This window comes from Rhinolophus sinicus, chromosome 14 (genome assembly GCF_057876585.1).
Source record: "Rhinolophus sinicus isolate RSI-liver-muscle chromosome 14, RSI-T2T, whole genome shotgun sequence".
NCBI classification, from domain to species: domain Eukaryota; kingdom Metazoa; phylum Chordata; class Mammalia; order Chiroptera; family Rhinolophidae; genus Rhinolophus; species Rhinolophus sinicus.
This window is the reverse complement of record NC_142514.1, coordinates 166,355,662-166,372,343: the sequence shown is the minus strand read 5'-3', so window position 1 is coordinate 166,372,343 and position 16,682 is coordinate 166,355,662. Positions and strand designations below refer to the sequence as shown.

Genomic DNA, 16,682 nt, shown 5'->3' with positions numbered 1-16,682 from the left:
ATGAAGCTCTCATACATTTACCACTCATGGAGATACCATGTTTCCCCAAAAATAAGACCTATCCCAAAAATAAGCCCCAGTTAAGGTCTCAGCCAGACGGACGCATTTAGTACGTCATGACGATGTTCCAGAAGAAGATGACATGACTGTATTTGAATAAATGTAGATTGTTGTACATGAAAAAATAAGACATCCCCTGAAAATATGCCCTAGTGGAGCAAAAATTAATATAAGATCCGGTCTTATTTTTGGAGAAACATGGTCCCTGCTTTCCCTAATCTTGGCACCTGATGATACATAATCTTGCATAGTTCTTTCATCTATTTAGTTTTTCTCCCACCAAACTGTAAGCTCTCTAAGGACAGAACCTAGATTTTCTACTTCCCTCATTTCTTTCCACAGAGCCAGGCACACAGCACTTTTTAATGAATTGAACTCGTAAGTTCATTACCATTTTGTAACTGGGGAAACAGAGGCAATCACTAAGGGAAGAATCTTGCCCACAATCATGCTGTGACTGAGACAGAGAAATGCAAAATAAACCTCTGTGGGTTCTCGCTTCTCCTGGAAGGCTATGTCTGCGGGACTGGCTGGAGATACAGGTGACTGAACCATATCTAGCAACAGTTGAGAGCATTGCATACGACATGAGAACTGAACCCATCTGATATTTTCTTTCAACTTCTGGTCAGTGGTTTCAGATGGATATGAAATGGGCACACCCAAGATGGACTATCATCTGACTAAGGACTTTTGGTGACTGATAGAAGGTCAGAACCCCAACAGGGGATTTAGTCCCTGACCAACTTTGGCAAACTCCTAAGTAATACGCAGTCTTTATGACTTCCTTTTTATTTATTTTTCCCCGAGCAAGAGCTTCTCTGGTTTCATGGAAAAGAAAGACATATCTCAGTGGGAGTCTGGAAGGTTCTGAGTAGAAGCAAGGGTTGCCTTGCTCAGTGCCCCAGTGTGTGTGTGTGTGTGTGTGTGTGTGTGTGTGTGTGTGTGTGTATTTGTTCTGCTTATTTTTAGATTCCCATGGCCCGCCTAGTTATTTTCCATAGGATAGTAGCACTCACCCTCTAAGCACTAGTTTGGCTGAATATTGTGGTTCATTTTGCACTAAAATGTTGTAGAGTTCCCAAGGTGCTTATGGAGTTTTGAAAGTGAAGGATACCATCTTTTCTCTTCTTCAGGGGCTGATTTTTCTGGCCATGTCATGCAATGTTTTGTAAAGCAGTTTAAAGTAAAATATATTGCTAAGGTTTCTAGGTGGGACTACCCGCCCGTTCTCAGAAATTTTTTTCACTTTCCCGTTCCCAAATCCTGAGATATAAACTGTTTTCTGTTCTCCATGATGAATCGTTTCCACAAAGTAACGGCCTATATTACCAACCACGTGGGTTCAAGGAGCCGATTTTCCCGATTTCCCAACCAACTTTTCTCAGAATGCGGGAATGGGACAGCGAAAAAATTTCCTGAGAACAGGCAGGAATTCCTGCCTGGAAACCCTACATATTGCCTTCTGATCCTTCAGGTAACCCCCGAACTGGCTTCCTGCAGTTTTAGCTGTGTGACTGAGAGATTTGCTAACTTCTCTAGCCCAAGCTTCTTTATCTGCCCACTTCCAAATGGTTGAGAGGATTTGGTGGAGTCTCCTGAACGAAGTACCTTGGCCCTACGAGTCACTCTTGGCCACTGGAGTTTAAGAGGTAACTGGGTCCACACGCTTGTTTCTGACTTGGATTAATAATTCACTTCTGACATTTAATACAAGCCAGGCGTCATTTTTTTTGGCACTGCATTATAGTCATGTTATTGTTTCCATTAAGTCTTATGAGGCTTAGGTGATGGTGGGCCCACAGATTGGTGGATTTATAGAACATGAGGCCTGGAAAGGACTTTACAGATCAACTAGAATCCAATTCTCTCGTTTTACACGTGGAAAATTGGAGGCAAATAGGGGGGGAAAAGGATTGCTGAGTATCATACAGTGAATCAGTAATAGAGAGGAACTAATAATAGCCATTTCTATTCTCAAGACACCGTCTGTGTGCTAGACACTTAGCTCTATGTGCTAAACATTGTTCTAGAACCTAATGTGTGCACCTGTCTGAGCTCATGCAGCTCTTAAGCAAAAGAGAGGGTACTCGGCTTGAGGTCTGTCTTGTTTCACTGCCCTTTCTCCTTCTACACAACCCTCTTCCGAAGCCAAACCTCCTCACGCCCATCCCACCACACTACACACCCGGTTTGGCACAGGTGGTCTTTGGTATGGAAGGTTTTAAACCATTGAAACAACTTCCCTCTTTTTTTTTCTTTTAACGTAATGACCAAAAAGCCGACATCTTTTCTCTGAGTGTCATGATTTGAGGGGTGGAGTTCTTTATACATGAGGCCAGATTTGACAGTAAGTGCTGGCACATAGAGGCAGACAGACCCATAGGAAATCAAGAGCCCTGTTCTACCGGACAAAACCTAATGAGCTCTAAACTTTCCCTGCCTTGCATGACATGTCAAACCTCAAGAAAGATACATGATACACTCATATTGGAGAGAGTGCAGAGAAAAGAAATTTCTAGGACGTTTGAGGATCACTACAAGAGGTACTCAAAAAAATTTAAATTATAAGGTTTTTATAGGCCAGGAAAGTTTTTAAAAGGATGAAAAGGAATTAGTCAGAACTTTTAAATCACAAAAGGAAAAATGGTACAGATAGGTTTGCTAGCCAAATCTAGAAATTTCATTCGTTGTCAGCCATCCAAATATTTATTGAGCATCTACTATAAGTGGGGAAGTGTTGACAGCTGGGGGCTAGGGTGATACAGAAATGTACACACAGCATGGGCTTTTCTCTAGGGAGCTTTTGTGTTCATGGACAAAAGAGAACAGATTGCTATACACAGCTCAGAGGAATCCCTTGAACTTCTTTTTAGATGGAGATATGCTTGTGGGGTGTTTATGAATTGTCAGGGAGAAATAACTAGGAAACAACAGGGAAAGTGAAAGTCACTCAGGGAAGACGACAGGGATGTACCTGATCTCGAAGGCTGACCTTGGGAAGACAACTAGTCCCACTGCAGAGAATCCACTGCAAAGACAAACTTAAGGGCAGGAGATTCGGTGGCAGCATCACTTCCCTCTCTAAACGCTCGTCTGCATCTGTGTGACTAGCACTCTTTAGGGTACTTGCGCCTTTGTCCACCAGGCGGGGAAGTGGTGCCTGTGGGGCTAACGCTGTGACGTCAATTGGTTTCTGCAGGCTGCAAGATGGTGCTCAGCTCTGCTGGATTGTGCTTCTCAGACTAGACACACTCAGTAATGGCAACAGTTGTGACTGGCAGAGTAGATGCTTATTTAATATTTTTGGAGTGTACAAAGACTGGGGCCAGGGGCCTGAGCAGAAACGACCATTTAGGTCGTTGGCAGAAGACCAGATAGTGACTGCATGGAATTGCTGGTTTCTACCTGGCATCTCAATCTGCATGATGGTGAACATGTGTGAAGGAACTTTACCATCATCATTCTAATATCTTAGCAGGTTCTCTTTGACAGAGGAAATAGAAAAAATGCTGCCTAGATCCATGACTAGTATATGGGTTCTTCTAGTAGGCACTGCAGACCTGCTCAAGTGCAAAGAGATGCACTGAAATTGAAATAGATGGGGAATCTGTGATGACTCTCTGTCTGCAGGCCAAAGGCCTGGGACCCTTTCTGCAGACTAACTCAAATGTCCCCCGGGAGCTTTGCCTCCTCCTTTCCTGGGTGGTTTGTTTCTCAGCCAGGGACACCCAGAGGAAACATGCCCCCTGCCCTTTTCCTACCTCCCCAGGCAATGGTGACTTGGGCCATACAAAAGCCAGGCCATCTGGTTTGGGCTAGGGCTGGGAAAAGAGGCTATAGCACACTTCCAGCTTTAGGTCAATTCTTTGTGCCTGGTGAGTGTAGCTTGATTCCTGACAGCCTTCTCCCTGTTCCCCTCCCTCCCTCATCAATGCGAGCTGGTGGAGAGAAGAGTCTGGTACCAAGAACCGTTAAGCTGAAGGCAAACATTTTACTCCTATTTGATTGGTTCATTTCTCAGCTTTGTCCAATCAAGAGCCAAAGTCCAAGACTATGGACAAATATCAATCAACAACCTTCTCCTTTCATCCAGGTGACAAGTAATGATGTGATAATCAACAAATAACTCAATTCACCATCCCTTTCAGTCCTAGCCCCTCCCCAACGTCCCATCACATAGAAGAGAGCAGACCATCTATCCAGGGATTGGAAGGAATGAGCCACTCATAATATGAATGGGAAGAAGTTTCCATTACAACTTCTTTTTTATTTTTGCAGCCCCAGGCCCCTCCTTGAACATCACATGTGAAAAAGCAGGGCAAAACCAGCTCTGTAGACCTTAGGACTCTACCCACACCTGATTTCCAAATGGGGTTTATGAAAACGACCAGAGTACTACCAGGAATCATCATTCGAGTTTCTGGGGCTGCCCTGACATCTTGATATAGTAAGGAAGAACACCGATGTAGTAACTAAGAGCATGATCCCAGTAGCCAGACCACCAGTTTGAATCGCAGCTCCATCACTGTCCAGCTTTGTGGTCTTGGGCAAGTAAGTTCCTTAAATTCGCTATGCCTCAATTTTCTCATACATAAGCAGGGATGATAATACACTCCTTCATAAGATTGGTATACAGATTAAACAAGTTAGTATGTAGGAATGTATTAGTATATAGGAATATAAGTTAGTATATAAGAATATATTAAATGAGTTAGTATATAGGAAACACTTAGAGTGGTGCTGGAGCATGGTTAGCGCTCTATAAATGTTTGCTATTATTACTAATAGTGGTGATGGTGTCACAAAAACATACCCTGTTTCCCCCAAAATAAGACCTAGCCAGACAACCAGCTCTAATGCGTCTTGGAGCAAAAAATAACATAAGACCGGGTCTTATATTATAGTAAAATAAGACCGGGTCTTATATTAATTTTTGCTCTAAAAGATGCATTAGAGCTGATTGTCTGACTAGGTCTTATTTTCACGGAAACACGGTACAACTAGCTGAAAGATGCAAGTGCAAAAGGTGCAAGAGTTCTAAGTCTCGAGAAAGGTTGTGGGGAAGAAAGATGAATTTTCAGGCACTGCCAAAGGAACCTGGCAATGATATCCCAGGATATGCTCACAGTTACTCATCTGTGTGAATGATCTCTCTCCCCACTGGAGTTTTCCAATTAACCTATACTCTCAACAGCTGAAGACTCAAGGAAGATTTTTGGGGCTTGAGTTTTGCACATCACCTCCTTGATGACTCAGCCCCTCTCCACCCACCTGGGACCTGTCTGCCCACACTTGTACTTAGGAGGACACACCCAGGCAGCCAGTGCACCCCAGACTCGGGGATATCTGGTGGCAGGAGGTTGTTCCTCCACAACACCCATGCCCTCTTTTTGTGCTTGACTCCCTGTCTCCGAGTTTCACTGAGCAGACGATCCATGGGTATGCAAGACCTGCCCCCATGCTAGGCAACTTCAGATTTGGCAAGCTCTGTGGAAAGGAGACATGTTTTGTCATTGCCAATGTGGCTCCCCATCAGATGCCAGGCTTCCCTGGAGACGTCCCCCTTTAGTAGCTGCAAGAGATGCACAGAGAAGGCAAGAATCCTCTGTGAAGCTTTTCTGCTTCTCTCCCAGCTGCCACCACCTTCCAGAAGCAGGCATGGATGGGTTCCAGGTTGGATGGGTATGAGCCTCTCACCCAGGGAGTCCAAACTCAGATCAACATCTTGAAAATAACCAGACCCCTAAGCAGGCAGCTGCTGGGGAGTGTTTTATTTTGAGGTTTAAATTTCAGGGTTGGTGTCATCATCCTGCCTGGCTCCCACTCCCTTCTCAGCTCAGGAATCTAGTAACCCTGTCCTTAGACAGACATCCCAGCCACAGCAAGCAGCCACCAAAGCCACAAACAGATGGGTGATCTCCATCTTTGGGCAGACCAAACACGAGTCCTGTGATGGGCAGCTGGCCAGCCAAGTGCCCTCCTCAGATCTGCCCTGAGCAAGACAGCCATCACCACTGTTATATACACCTAAACGTATTTGCATCTTAGGTGTGATATTCCATATGTGTGGATAGAGTTATTTCTGTATTCCAGACATTCGTTTCAGTTCAACAGTTACTGATAACAGCCACGGGGCCAGCACTGGGATTTGGGACCACAAAAATGAGTGAGATAACAACCCTTGATCTCATGGGGTTCCCCCAGCGCTGCAGGAAGACAGATAAAAGATACATCATGTTTAGAGTTTTCCCCCTTTGAGGAGTGTGAAAGTTATTAGCACCCCGTGGCTCCCAAAGATAAAAAGGCATTCCTGCATCATTTTACTCTGAAGCGGTAAGACTAATTAACTGGTGACTTATGGAAACCACACACCTCATTGTAAGAGATGGAGGTTACCAGGATGGCCGCCATCCTGTTACACCAGGGATTCCCAGGTGGGGGCCACTTTAACCATCCCACTGCCCACCAATCTGGCAATGTCTGGAGGCAGTTTTTGTTGTCACAATGGGGATGGGGGATGTACTACCAGAATCTGGCATGTGGAAGCCAGAACGCACAGTCAGCCATTATCCAGGAAAACTTATGCTGGACTGTGAGCTACTCAGGGGCAAGGACAGCGTCCTCCTGACAATGACCGCTCCGGTGCCTAACTACCTGGTGCACTGAGCAGGCAGTGCATAAACATTTGTGGACCATACTGTCTAGTTAATTCATTAACTTATTTGAGGGTGGGAAAATCAATAGCAGGATGACAGAAATATACACACCCCTTTCTCATTCCCTCTTGTTCATATATTCAAATCCTATCTTGTCCGCATTGGTCCCTCCTCTCCGTCGTTGATTCCTCCAGCCCTCCTTGCTGCACCTCAGCTTGGCAATGCCCTTAGTCTGATCATCTAAACCGGCCAGGCTGTCAGTCCCCTGTACTGTGTTTACACGCAGGTAGGGCCATCAACTTCTTGAACGCAAGGCCTACATCTCATACGTGTGATTCCCCATTGTACTCAACACAGTGAGGGACCCACAGCAAACACCTTATAAATGCTTAGCGACTGACTAGCAAGACCCACGTTATGTGTGGACACATGCGTTCAGGTGCATACAGACTTACAGCACACCCATGTAGGTACGTCTGCATCCAGCAAGCAAGGATCAAATAGGTGGCTTTTCCTGGCACTTCATATATTGTGGTGATTGAGAAATGGAGAACAGAGGAATACTAAATATTTCTCTCCAAAGTACACATTTTCTCAACCAAATATCATTTAATTGGACACTAGATTGATTGAGGAGTTGTAAAGATGTGAATTTATTTACGTAAAGAGTCAAATTTTTTATTTCTAATTACATGAAGACATGCATTTATTTGTAGAAAAATATATAAAGATTTAGTCAAAATATATACTATGTGTCAATTGGTAGAGTATTTGCATATTCAAAATCCTGATTCTCCTGGAAAGTCTGGACTGCACAATCACTGAAACCAGGCCAGAGCCACAACCACAAACTTTAGAAAGCATCCCTTCCTTACGCTGGCAAATTGGGCTGGCTTCTTACACCCTTGTGGGTACACTTTTTAAAGAAAGATTTCAATTTGCTGAGTGAAAAGTGGGGTTTAAATTTAAGGTGGGAGGCATTAGCCTACCCTGGTAATTCTAAAGAACACTTGTGTGCTTCCCGTTCAAGCAGAGACAACAAAGGAAATTGAGTCATCAGCTTCTTGCTGTGCAAACCCCCAGAATTTTTCTTTGAGGCAGAAAAGATCCCCTTTGAGAACTATGCATTGTCTGGCAGCATCTGCCACCTGCTTTGGTCATTCTTTTACAAGAGCCACTTCCCTTTCAGGCTCTGGGTGGAGTCAGTTAAAAGGGAGGTGCTGGGGAAACACAGCCCTGTCCCCTCCCCAGTCAGGCCCAGCTTCCCTCTTACTACCTCTACTCTGTCTGGGGACCTCAGCCTGGAACCATCTAACTTGGCAGGCTGATCTGAAATCTCACTGGGTGGCCACGTGTCACCTGCAGCTCCACATGGGCTTAGATCCTTGACTTTTGTAGAGAACTGTGTTAACGCACCGCCTGGGTCCTCAAGACTCCCTCCTGGAGGCACATAACACCATGCTAAATGCTGAGGGTTTCCAGTGAGCATGTGACAAGGGGGCTTTCTGGGTCAATGCATCTAATTGCTTGCAGGTTCAATGGGAGAGACAGTGAAGGGCCTCTATCTTAATTTTCAGGCAGAGGGCATTGCCTTAACTTGTCTGTTAGACAAGGAACAGCCTCTCCCTTTTTTCCAAGCCTGCAAATGAGAGCATGTCTAGAAGGGCAGCTGGACTCTGATAAGGAAGGGGACTTATTTTAGTAACAAATAACTAGGTTGGCATCTCTTGACAGCTGTGGCCAAACCTGGGGAGAAACAGGCCAGGGTAGGGTAGGGCAGGGCAGCCAAAAGTCCACAGCCTGCCAAGGAGAGAGAAGACACTCAAACTGGCTTCATGTTAGCTGGCCGTAAGGGAGGAGAGGGCAGGGGCGGGGGAGAAACACACACAGTTTCCAAAGTCTGCCAGAGGCAAAGAAATGAATCAAAGGAGCACAGACATTGGAGTTTAACGTGGGGGATGTGAGACAGTGGGAGACCCCAACTCCACTACCTATCAGCTGTGTGTCCTTAAAAGTCGTACCATACCATCTCCCTGCATCTCAGTTTCTTTGTCTAGCAAATGTAGTTAAGGGAGTGCTGAGTGTGTATCGGGCTGTTGTGAGGCTTCTGGAAGATAACCGATGCTAATCTCTCGCATAGAGTCCTGGCTCAGTAAACGATATTTTCTGGGGGACCTAGGATGCAGCTTTGAACAGAAGCATACGGCACAGCAGCAGAGTGTCAAGCTTTTAAAACTCGGTGCTTCTAACTCTAAGGGATCCAGTGTTGGTCCAGGAGGCCCTGGAAGCCGCAGGACAGTACAGAGATTCTTCTTTGAGCATCAACTTTGCTTTATGGTAAGAAATATGCATGTCGTTATTCTTATATTAAACTCCAACAGGATATATTGTGGAGTAAAATAAAAAAAATTGTCATGTGTGTTTAAGATAGTATTAAGGCATGAAATACCAGTAGACCACATCTTGCCCATCCAATGCAGAGGATAGAGGTGAATGGAACTCATTCCAGTTGTTGATGACATTGATATTTCAGAAATCCAATGTGTGGGAAGTGTCCTGCCTTAACGGTCTGTCAGAGAGAGGGGAAGCCATGCCTCCCTCTCTCTCAGGGTCTGTTTCCTTCTAGGGGAAAAAAAGGGTTGGTGTTTTTTTTTGAATGATCCTTGGAATCCCCGTCTCTAAGTTTATGACCATGAGTCAAGAAATATTTTTTGAATGAATGGAAGGGAGGTCTGTCATAAACTAAGAATTTCAGGCTACCCAATATCCCCTCCCATGTGGGGCAATTTGGAAGAAAATGGAAACTTTTCCTACTGGCTGCCAGCTTCAAACATGCCTACCTGGCACCCTGCCTTTGCAGGAAGTAGATGCCCCATGTGTATTTGGGGAATAACCGAATTAACTGACGCTACCTCAGCAGTGATGGACGTTTGCTTCCTTGCTCCTTCACATGGGAAAACACGGCCAAAGCTCTAATGCCCAGCAAGAGGGGTCTCTAATGCTCAGAGAGAACAGAAGGACACATGCCACCCCCAAACCCCAGAGCTCTCAGACACACCCCAGGGGCGTGATTCCCTAGCAATGACCTCTGGCCCACAGAGGAAAGGAGGAGATGTGTGCAAGAGAGCTCATCCTATCCTGCACCCAGGGCCACTTTCTTCCTCCCACATAAGATAACTAGTTCAAAATATCTGTTCTCCAACTCACGGTTTCTGGATCCAATGTTGTTTAACTACATTTGGCCATTTCTCTACTTTTTGCTTTCCAATATGAACATTGGATCTTTCTTCCTCCTCAAAGCCTTGCCCCTTTCCAAAGTTTCCTCACTGTCTTCCCACCATCCCCTGGAATGGAGCAAGGACAAGTGCCTTTCCTTCCCCCCTCGTCTTTCTCCTTCCCCTCTCTGTCTGCCCACTCTGAGACCACTGTTAAGTCATGTCTCCTTTCCAAGTCTTAGTTCCTTCCAAACAACTTTACAAGCACATGAAAGCCAGGGCCCAGGCAGTTATTGTTACTGGCATTTTCTGTGCTTCCTCCAAGTGACACTGCCCAAAGTGACCATGGAGACGTGGGGTAGGGGTGAGCCTGCCAGTCTCCGGGAGAACCTCAAGGGTCAGGCGAGTGCCAAATATCAGGAGACGGGGTCCTTCAGAAGAATCAGGCAGACAAATTGGGAGAAGTTGGGTGTCAGAATCCTCAGAAAGCAGAAGCTGTCACTGGAAGGTAACATACAGATCAACTTCCCCAGAGGCCTCTCTTCTCTGAGGCCAGGTCCAGGGCTCTCCCTACACTTAATTGTCCCTCTTCTCTCCCATTCCAAGTATTTCTGCCTTTTAAGAGCCATTGGATCTCCAGCCCCCATCTCCTCTAAGGCCTCTGGTCCACTACAACCCCTCCTTCCCCGAAATCCTTTTCGATTTTGTCCATGCCAGTCTAACATATTCTGACTAAGCATAGGCGAATGGGTCTGGGTTCACATGAGAACCAATCCTCTGGCTGTGTGAACACTGGCAAGTCACTTAACGTCTCTGAGCTTCAGTTTGTTTCCCTGCTGTAAAACAGGGCTAATAATAGGACACGTCTCACTGGACCACCATGAGGGTAAAACGATATAACACATGTAAAGAATTTTACAGTGTCTGGCATAGGAAACGTGTGCAATACATGGTGGCTAGTGCTGTCATTCCAATTATTATTATTATTATTATTATTATTATTATTATTATTATTTGTGTTTCAGGAATTTAAATCCTGGTTCCCCACTTATTCTCAGTTTCACGTACCCAGGTAGGACTTTTACGTTCTTGGTATCCCCAGAGCTAGGTTTAATAAATACTTGCTGGGTAGAATTAACCATAGGCTGAGCGGTTTTAATGACCCAGCTGGCACTTCTTAAAAGAAAAATTAATTTTGCTAGCGATAAGCAAATCAGCCATGTAATTATCTGTACATATATAGACAAAGAAAAGGAACGCTTGGAGTTCAGCCTCGCCAGAATACCTCACACACAGCCACCCCCTCCACAACCACTGAAAGTTACAGACCCTGTCTGGATGAGCTTTGGCCAGCCCCAGCTCCAGGGTCCCAGATGCGACCTTGGTGCCCAGCCTTCTGTCCCTGTGCCAACCAAGACTGCCAGGCGGGAATATGAGCCACATTACTGTCTGGATTTCCCCTAACTGATTGGCAGAAGCAGAAGTTTACAAGGAATGAGCACCTTGTCCAGTCATTGCCTTTTCGACTCACACTCCCTGCCCCAGGCTGGCAACTCATGGAGACCCAGAACCTCACCACCGAGCTGGTGCAAGTTCCCACTAGCGCTGAGTAAGATAGTCAGTGACTGGAGCCAACTGGAAGAGCTTTGGAACCCAGGCGTAGTGGAGAGCTGTAGGAAGCCAGGACCCCTTCCTGGAAAGCTCATGGCCACCAGCTCTCACACATGAAACGGTGCCTACCACTGTGGCCACGTCGCTACCATCCCGTGCACGGCCCCTGCCCCTGCCCTGCCCAGCCCTGCCCTGCCAAGCCACAGCCCAGTCCGGCTTGGGCACCCTTGGGCACAAGAGCCTGTTAGTCCAGAATCCGGCTGTGCGCATCCAGGAGTACAGTTACTTTCTGAGGATCTGAACTGCGCCCAAAACTGCGCGCCGGCAGCTTGCCCGGCAAACTTTCTTCTCTTTCTCTTTTCCTTTTAACAAAACGGCACTTCACACCAACAAACTCTCCAACAGCTTAGCGCAAACCCTAGCCCCCCTTAACCAAATCCGAGTCGCTCGCCGCCCCCTTCACTCCGGCCCCCAGAGCCAACTCAGCCTGCGCGGCTGTCGGGTCTGTCCTGGCCACTCCTGTCACTGCCTCCCGCTGCCCCGGCGGGCACTCACCGATCTGCGCCAGGTTCAGCTGCACGAGACAGAGTCCCCAGACTGCGCGCCACCAAAACTTGCCCATGGTGTCGGAGCGGACAGAGAGAGAGCAAGCGAGTGGAGCTGGAGGGTCCCGGCGCACTGGGCGGGGGACTGGCGGAGGACAGGGCGTGGAGGGCGGCCCGAACCTGTTAGAGGCTGGGGTACCGATGGGCAATGAGGGCGCCTCGGAAGTTGGCTGCGGCTTTTATAAGTAATGACCTAAGAGGGAGGGAGGGAGGGAGCGAGCAAAGGACACACCCAAGCGAGGGGGGCTGTGACTAAGCAGCGGGCAGAGGTTTAAAGACGTACCAGCCCTCCTCTGCGTGGGCCCAGGCGCCCCCAACCCTTTCTCTATGGAAATAGTAATTCGGGACTGCCCGGGCGGGAGCCGGGAGAGCCGTGGGGGGCCGGTGAGCCCGGGGACGCACCGGCTTTCTTCTCCCACAGCGAGCCCGTCAGCTTGGAGTGCAGCCTCAGGAAGGAAGATGACTTGAGTCCTGAAACCTCACCCCGCTGCGTTCCGCCTCAGGCCCTCCGCTGTTTCTCTTTGAACCGGGCCGGGGCATAATTCTCTCTGGGTTGCACAGGCAGCTGGATGTTCTCGGAGAGGAGCTGGGAAAGTGGCGAGGAGGAATGGAGAGTGATTCTTCTTCCCTGAACGAGGCCACATGGCTCGGTGGATTTTTGCTTCGCATCAGAAGGGCTCCAGCAGGATGACGATGGGCAGCCATGGGGCTGGCGTTTGGCTCCACTAACCCATGTGTCACCCTCCAGTCTCAGGCTGGCACCTGGATTCATCCACCATTCATTCATCCACTCACCCACACTCTCATTCATCCTCCAAATATTCCATCCACCCATTCATCTATCTACCCACCTTTCCTTACATCCCTTCAGGGTTCATACATCTATCCGTCCTCCTGTCCATTCATCTATCCAACCACCCTTCCGTACAACTTCTTATCCATTTTTCCATAGATTTTTGTTCACATTTCTTCACAAACCCATACCCATCTATACACTATCTTCTCCGTCCATCCACCCATGTGTTTGTTCATCTCTGCATCCATCCAGCTACATATCCACCCATCATTTTATCCATATTCTTATCTACACACACATCCGTCCATTCTTTCTTGGTCACATTTATACTCTGATCTGTGCAAATAGTGATCCACTTTTCCCCATCTATCTTACCCAATAAATCTCAAAAAAAGGGTTGGGGGAGATTGTCATATTTTCAGGGAGGCCTTTTGAGTTTGAAAAATCATTATTTGCATTATAATTACATATCTACCTCTAATATCCTGTGGTTTAACATTTGGAAATCAAAAGCAGTGTTTATTGTAAATGTGAACTACTGAAAGTAAATCTGAGTGGGCTTTCTTGTGTGGTGAGATACACAGGAAATGATAGTGGTTATCAGTGACTGTGGCCAAACCCTGAAGGAGCCTTGCCAAAATTTCTGAGGGAAAGTAATTCCCTTTTGATTTTGTTATTTATTGACAGAAATTGAGAGAAAGTGCACTCAGCCATCTTTAATTCATTAAATATGTCGTGAGTGCTCAAAAGTTCAGGAGAAATGAGACCTGCCCTGTCTTCAGGGGCCTCACACTTTGGTAGGGAATCAGACTCAGGAGCAGGCTATTACTGCACTGTGTGTGTGTGTGTGTGTGTGTGTGTGTGTGTGTGTGTGTGTGTGCAGAGTGCTGTTGATCCTACAAAAAAGAGCTGCATCCTTTCCTGGGGAATGCCGCAGAAGTGGGGGGTGGGGGTGGCGAGGGCTTCACAGTGGAGGTGATATTTGAACCAGGAATTCTTCAGAAGAAACTGCGAGGACAAAGCATCCACAGGCAGTCCTCTGTAGTGATCAATAGCAGGGATTCAGGAGCCAGAGTGCCTGGCTTTACACTTTGCCTTGGCTGCTTACTAGTTGTGTGAACTTGAATAAGCCAATTAGGCTCAATTTCCTCAAGTTTAACAGTATCTACTTCACAGAATTTGTGAGGATTAAATGAATCAAAAGTCCTGCATGTATTAAGCACTAGATATGTGTGTGTGTATATGCATATAATAAGCACTATACATAAATGTTTCCTATTATTACTAAAAACAAAATTGTGAGTGAAGATGGAAAAGTGAAAGAATGTGGCTTGTTTAGGCAATGGAGAGCAGTTGGGAATGACCTGAACATTTGATCCGATGAAGAGTTTAAGGGGGAAAGCAAGACATGGCCTAGAGAGGTAAGCAGGGGTCAGGTCGTAAACTGTACCAGGAAGTTTGAACTTGATCCCTAGGAAATAGGGAGCCAATGCAAGTTTTATTATTGGTGCTATTGCTATTATTACTGTTGTGCTAAAATACATATAACCTAAAATTTACCATTTTAACCATTCAGTAGCATTTAGTATATTCACAAAATTGTGCAGCCATCACCACTATCTTAATCAGTTCAGGCTGTTATAACAGAATGCCATAGACTGGGTGGCTTAAACAACAGAAATGTATTTCGCACAACTCAGGAGACTGGGAAGTTTGAGATTAGGGTGCCCACATAGCAGGGTTCCTGGTTTGCAGATAGCTGTCATCTCCTATCCTCACATAAGGATGGGAGTGAGGAAGAGAGAGAGAGTCTTTTGTGTGTCTTTTTTTATAAAGGCACTAATCCCATACATGAGGGCCCCACCCTCATGACCTAATCACATCCCAAAGGCCCCACCTCCTAATACCATCACATTGGGGTTTAGGATTTCAACATATTAATTTCTTTTTTTAAAGATTTTATTGGGGAAGGGGAACGGGACTTTATTGGGGAACAGTGTGTACTTCCAGGACTTTTTTCCAAGTCAAGTTGTTGTCCTTTCAGTCTTAGTTGTGGAGGGTGCAGCTCAGCTCCAGGTCCAGTTACCATTGCTAGTTGCAGGGGGCACAGCCCACCATCCCTTGCGGGAGTCGAACCAGCAACCTTGTGGTTGAGAGGACGTGCTCCAACCAACTGAGCCATCCGGGAGGCAGCTCAGCTCAAGGTGCCGTATTCAATCTTAGTTGCAGGGGGCACTGCCCACCATCCCTTGCGGGACTCGAGGAATTGAACTGGCAACCTTGTGGTTGAGAGCCCACTGGCTCATGTGGGAATAGAACTGGCAGCCTTCGGAGTTAGGAGCACGGAGCTCTAACCGCCTGAGCCACCGGGCCGGCCCTCAACATATTAATTTTGGAGGGAAACACACAGTCACCCAATAACAATCACTATCTAGTTTAATGTACAGTTTGAGTTGGGGAGAGCCTGCATGCTGATACACTGCTCCTCTTGCATTTTCAGAGAGAGTGTATCAGGCTGAAACATCACTGGGCCTACTCTCCAATCACTCTGTGGCTGGCAGCCCATAACTCAGGGGTGGCCTCTCTGAAATGACGACAGTGTCTCTGAGCCCCACGTGAAGAGCAGGCACTTTGCAAAGTGCTGCCAGTAGCAGCAGAGTTGACCCTCCTGCTCTCTGCGACCAAGAGGACACTTTCCTGAAACACCGGGGGGCAAACGGGCTCCAAATTAAATCTTCAGAAATTATCCCTCTGAAAAACCTGCCCTGGTGAATTCCATGCAACGTATACTAGACAAAGAGCGGCCTTGGACATCTCAAGTTACTTCCAGGGCATTCAGCTTTCTTTTCTTTTCTTTCTTTCTTCTTCTTCTTCTTTTTTTTCTTTCTTTCTTTCTTTTTTTTTTCCATTTTTTATTTTGGAGGAGGGGAGTGAAGCAGGATGTGTATTTACTAGAAACACGTTTGTCCTACTGTGTTTTATGGCACTTGGAGGCTGCTTGGAGACCCCTCAGAAATAGACACAGAGGTCAAAGCAAAGGCTTCAGCATAGGCTGTGCCTTCCCCATCCCAACCACAGAACTTCCACTCACGTCAATTTTATACACTAGACTACCATTTGAGATTTCATTTTGACAAAGGGTTTTACTTTTTAAAAAATATGTTAAAATCACTAGACAAGGTGATCTTGGACCCTGGTCCCTTCTGCATTTGTACAGTGAACAGTCAGCAAATGAAGAAATGGACATGAAAGTACTTTGCAAACTGTAGAGGGGCATGCAAATGCTAGGGATTGTAATTAGGATTCTTCTCTCAGGGGAGAGTATTTGGCCTGCCTGCTTCCCCAAGGTTTAGGGAGGGCCTGAGGTTGTTTGCCCCATGCCACCACTGACTCATTTCCAACTGACCTTATGACTTCCTGAGTCAGGGGAAACCTTTGGGAATTCCTGGATCACCTCTCCAAGCTCCTCTCTCACCCTTGTTCCACCCACACCGTTGGTCTCACAAAGACTTTCCCAGGCTATTCTCTGAGCTTCCATAAAGATTAAATCCTTAAAGCACTAATTTCAGATGCTCAATATCTGTTGTATGTTGCACCAGACACCTTTCTAAGCCAAAGCATGGGATGTGGGAAACTGAAAAAAGAGAGCTTGAATTGATCTGGGTTGACATGAGATCACATATTTGGAAAGAATCCAGGATGTCATCAGCAGCCTCGGATTAAGAACGCCCACATC

General features: G+C 46.4%; 1 protein-coding gene across 16 annotated transcripts in view; it reads right to left on the bottom strand.

The window, feature by feature from the left end:
* CD44 (CD44 molecule (IN blood group)) overlaps nucleotides 1-12,560 on the bottom strand; it is an 85,085-nt gene extending 72,525 nt beyond the window's left edge. For 5 of the 16 annotated variants that reach the window (XM_019738545.3, XM_019738550.3, XM_019738546.3 and 2 more), the window contains exon 1: nucleotides 12,101-12,344. In XM_019738545.3, coding sequence (XP_019594104.3) covers nucleotides 12,101-12,167 — 67 coding nt within the window. In that variant the 5' untranslated portion in view covers nucleotides 12,168-12,344. Of the gene's footprint in view, nucleotides 1-12,100 lie in introns of all 16 variants that reach the window. The other 11 variants (XM_019738551.3, XM_074336203.2, XM_074336204.2 and 8 more) reach the window with 8 other exon arrangements.
* Between the last annotated feature and the right edge of the window lie 4,122 nt (nucleotides 12,561-16,682).